The following is a 3,428-nucleotide window of genomic DNA, read 5'->3' on the forward strand; positions in this document are numbered from 1 at the left end:
AGGGTCGTTTGACCGCCAAAGGGGTCGCGACCCACAGGTTGAGAACCGCTGCTCTAACCCTCACCTGCTGTGGTTTTCCGTATAGCGCTCATCAATAGGGTGGCTTCTCTGTCAGCCAGGTCCTGTTGCCATTTCTCAGTCCTCCTCTAGCTTCTGATGAGGGGATCGATCAAGATCATATGTAACAAAGAAGCAATAGGCGCGGTACCAGCCTGTGCAGTGCAGTCAGGGACCCCCCCGCCCCCCAGTCAGATCGTAATTGACGGGGTAAATCGTGCTGTAGAGAGAATATTAGGAAGTTTTAGAGAGTTGGTGTATTTGAAACGGCACCTTTCTCTGGAATGGGTTAATCTCGTTTGTGCTGCGAGCCTCACCGCCTTTTCTTCCCCTTCATTTTAGGAAGAAAAAAGAAAGCACCCCCGAGAATGCTGGGCCGTCCCCCTGGCTGCGTACACGGTGCTAATGAGGTGCCTTCGGGAAGGGGTAAGGCCCTTTGTTGTCCTCCCTGCGCCCTGATTGTAATAACCCTCCCGGCAGCTGCTGCGCGTGGGATTGTAGCCTGCAGCGGTGCGGCAGCTTGTCAGGCAGGGTTTGCTCCTGAATTTCAATCCTGCCACCAGCCACCCTCGGCAGGTGCCCTCCCGCGGAGCAGGCGGGAAGCGAACCAGCTTTTTCCTTCGTTTTCAAAAGGTGGTAGCAAATAGGAGCCACATAAGTAGTTTGTAATAACGTATTCTTACTCCTTCCCGCCTTTGAAAGCCACCGAGACACCAGTTTGGGAAGCGAGGTGAGGCGCGTGCAGAGAATGTTCTGCGAGCCTCAGGAGCCCTGTGATTGGCTTGTCAGGCTGCTGTTTTGCGGTTTGGAAACCGGGCGCCTTCCACGAGTGTCCGGTGTCCGCTGGCTTTAATAGTAGGTGGTGGTGATCATGTGAGGTGACTTCTCCGTTTACTCAGATCCCTTCCCACGCCGCCGTTCGTGGCTGTGCACCAGCCGCTCGCCAGCCTGCCGACTCGTACAGCAGTGCCCACGTGGAACGTGAAGGGTTTAGTTACTGACCTCAGAGGTTGGCATTTTCTGTTGGCTCTAAACCATTTGACATTGTTTCACCCAAGGCAAAGCCATGGGCTAAGAACATTCCTTAAGGAATGAAGAAAATATGTCATAATAAACATCTTCCTTTTGAGTTCACTCCCCCCTCCCCCCTCTCCCCACCCTTGTGACCCCAAGTGCAGTCTGAACACTTTCCAGCTTGTAGGGTTGATACGTAGTCAGTTGTCCTGATGGGATGTGCATGACGCTGGGAAATTATATTGTATCAGTAACAGGGCAGTTAAGTCATGTTTATCTGTAGTCAGAGGGTACCTTTAGGTGTCATTCACGGCCTCCAGCGAGGCGCACTTGGGGGTTCACAGATCAAGAAGGTGACATTTCCATGCACACTCAGGTCCCATCTGTCGTGGAGAGAAGATAAAGATATCAAGTGGAATATGGCAAGTAAATAAATGCAGAAGAACACAATATAGGAACGCAAAGGAGAAAGGAGTCCTCCAGGAACTCTTTTCACAGTGTAAAAGCAATTTGAGACACTTGGTGTCTTTAGTTTTTAAAACTCAGATGAATGCCTAATCGAAGATGATGCATTCTAGTTCACGAGGTTGTATCCTTTGTTAAATATCTTCTCTCCCCTCCCTCGCATATTTTTCACTGTATATATAATAGGAAGGATAATGTTTGATATCCAAGTGTATTGTTTTAAAATTATTGTTAATAACTGTAAAATAATGATATTGTTTTGTATTTTAGAACATACACAATTTTTTTTGTCTTGGTAGGTTTGGCAAGTCTTGTGTATTTTTCATAAAGAGGGGAACTTCCAGAACTCTGTCACTTATGAAAATTTTATGTCATATATTTGAAGAGCAGCAACATTTGTGCTTTGGTGGCATATTCACTAACATTGTTCCTGTGGCACGGATAAATTAGGGAGTGATCATACCCCCTACAAAAGATTCCTATCCTTACAAAAATATTCAACTGTAACAGTTCTTTTGTGTATATTTCTAATGTATTGAGGACATAGTTGAAGGTAAATAATTTCAAAGCCTTTTATCTTCAACATTTACAAAATTTTTCCATGTGGAGAGCTTCCTGAATCTAGGTTCCTTTCTTGCGAACTGTATCTCATACACAGAAGAGTCTATGAAATGTGAGTGTGCAGGTAAGAGCACACACTCTCAGACACGCGTGCTCTTAAAAGCGAAAAAGGACCCCGGCTGAGAGGGTTCACCCGTCCCTCTTGGATCCCAGCTGGTTCTTCCCTTCACGGAGTAGCCGCTATTCCGACTTTGGTGATAAACATTTCCTAAATTTTTTTAAAATTGTGGCAGCTCCCTGACAGGGAGGATGGGCTGCATTTCCAGGTGAGCTCCCAGGTCCCACATGCAATTCCCAGCCAGGGTAGAATGTGCCTCCTTTAATCAGAACAACCCAATCATAGTTAACAGAGCATGATTAATATTTCTTATAATTCTAGCTGATCCCCAATATTCTATTTCTTCCCCTATCACCTGTAGTACATTAGATCTGCTTAACACCATTAAAACATAGTACAACTATTCATTAAAAGCCTAATTATCGTAGGCTTATTTCATAGGATCATTTCTAATCATCGTAGCTTTTATCCTCATGATATGGTGAAGCAGGTCTTTGATTTAAATGACAGATATTAGTTTAGTTCCGTTAGCCCTTCTGAAGAGTTAATTAAGCAGAAAATAGCGCCAATCCTGGTGCTTGTGTGATGTCCGTCAGGGGATCCCAGGGGGACCGGGATGGCAGGAGGGAGTTGAATTGCCTGACAGTCTCCCTGAGTTGTAGAACACTGGGTGACACGTGGCCCCTTTCCAACCTGGGTGCTCAAGTAGGTGTGGTCTTCTGGTACTAGGAGTGAGTCCTCTAGGAATTGACTGACAATTATGCTCTAAAGCACGTGGTAAGGTATTTGAGAGGTCCCACATAATAGCTCCTCTCCCCCCACATTCGGGGGAAAAGTTTCAGAACCTAATGAGAAATGAGACAGAGCCAGGCATATGGGACAAAAATGGCATAAATATATAATGGAACTAGGGCATATCCTATATAATAAAAGCCTAATATGCAAATCAATTTAATGTCAGAATGGCTGGTCAGTGGGGGGCGGGGCTGGTGAATGGGTGACACCAGGCCAGTCAAGGCAGGTGCCAGCGGGCAGGGAAAGGGGATGGCGATCAGGAGGGGAGGGGGAGATGGGGGTGATGGTGACTGGCACAATGAGAGCTAGGGTGGAAGACATAGCTACATCTATGGGCAAATAGGTTTCCTTATACTGAACTCCCATATTTAGGGAATCATAGTAGCTGCCCCCCCCCCCCAAACAAAAAAACAGACCC

The 3,428-nt window shown here is 46.4% G+C and overlaps 1 protein-coding gene across 1 annotated transcript in view; it reads left to right on the forward strand.

The window, feature by feature from the left end:
- ULK4 (unc-51 like kinase 4) overlaps positions 1-3,428 on the forward strand; it is a 284,250-nt gene that overhangs the window by 54,426 nt on the left and 226,396 nt on the right. The window contains exon 19 of the mRNA XM_015568398.1: positions 400-483. Coding sequence (XP_015423884.1) covers positions 400-483 — 84 coding nt within the window. The remainder of the gene's footprint in view (positions 1-399; positions 484-3,428) is intronic.

This window comes from Myotis davidii, unplaced genomic scaffold (genome assembly GCF_000327345.1).
Source record: "Myotis davidii unplaced genomic scaffold, ASM32734v1 scaffold663, whole genome shotgun sequence".
NCBI classification, from domain to species: domain Eukaryota; kingdom Metazoa; phylum Chordata; class Mammalia; order Chiroptera; family Vespertilionidae; genus Myotis; species Myotis davidii.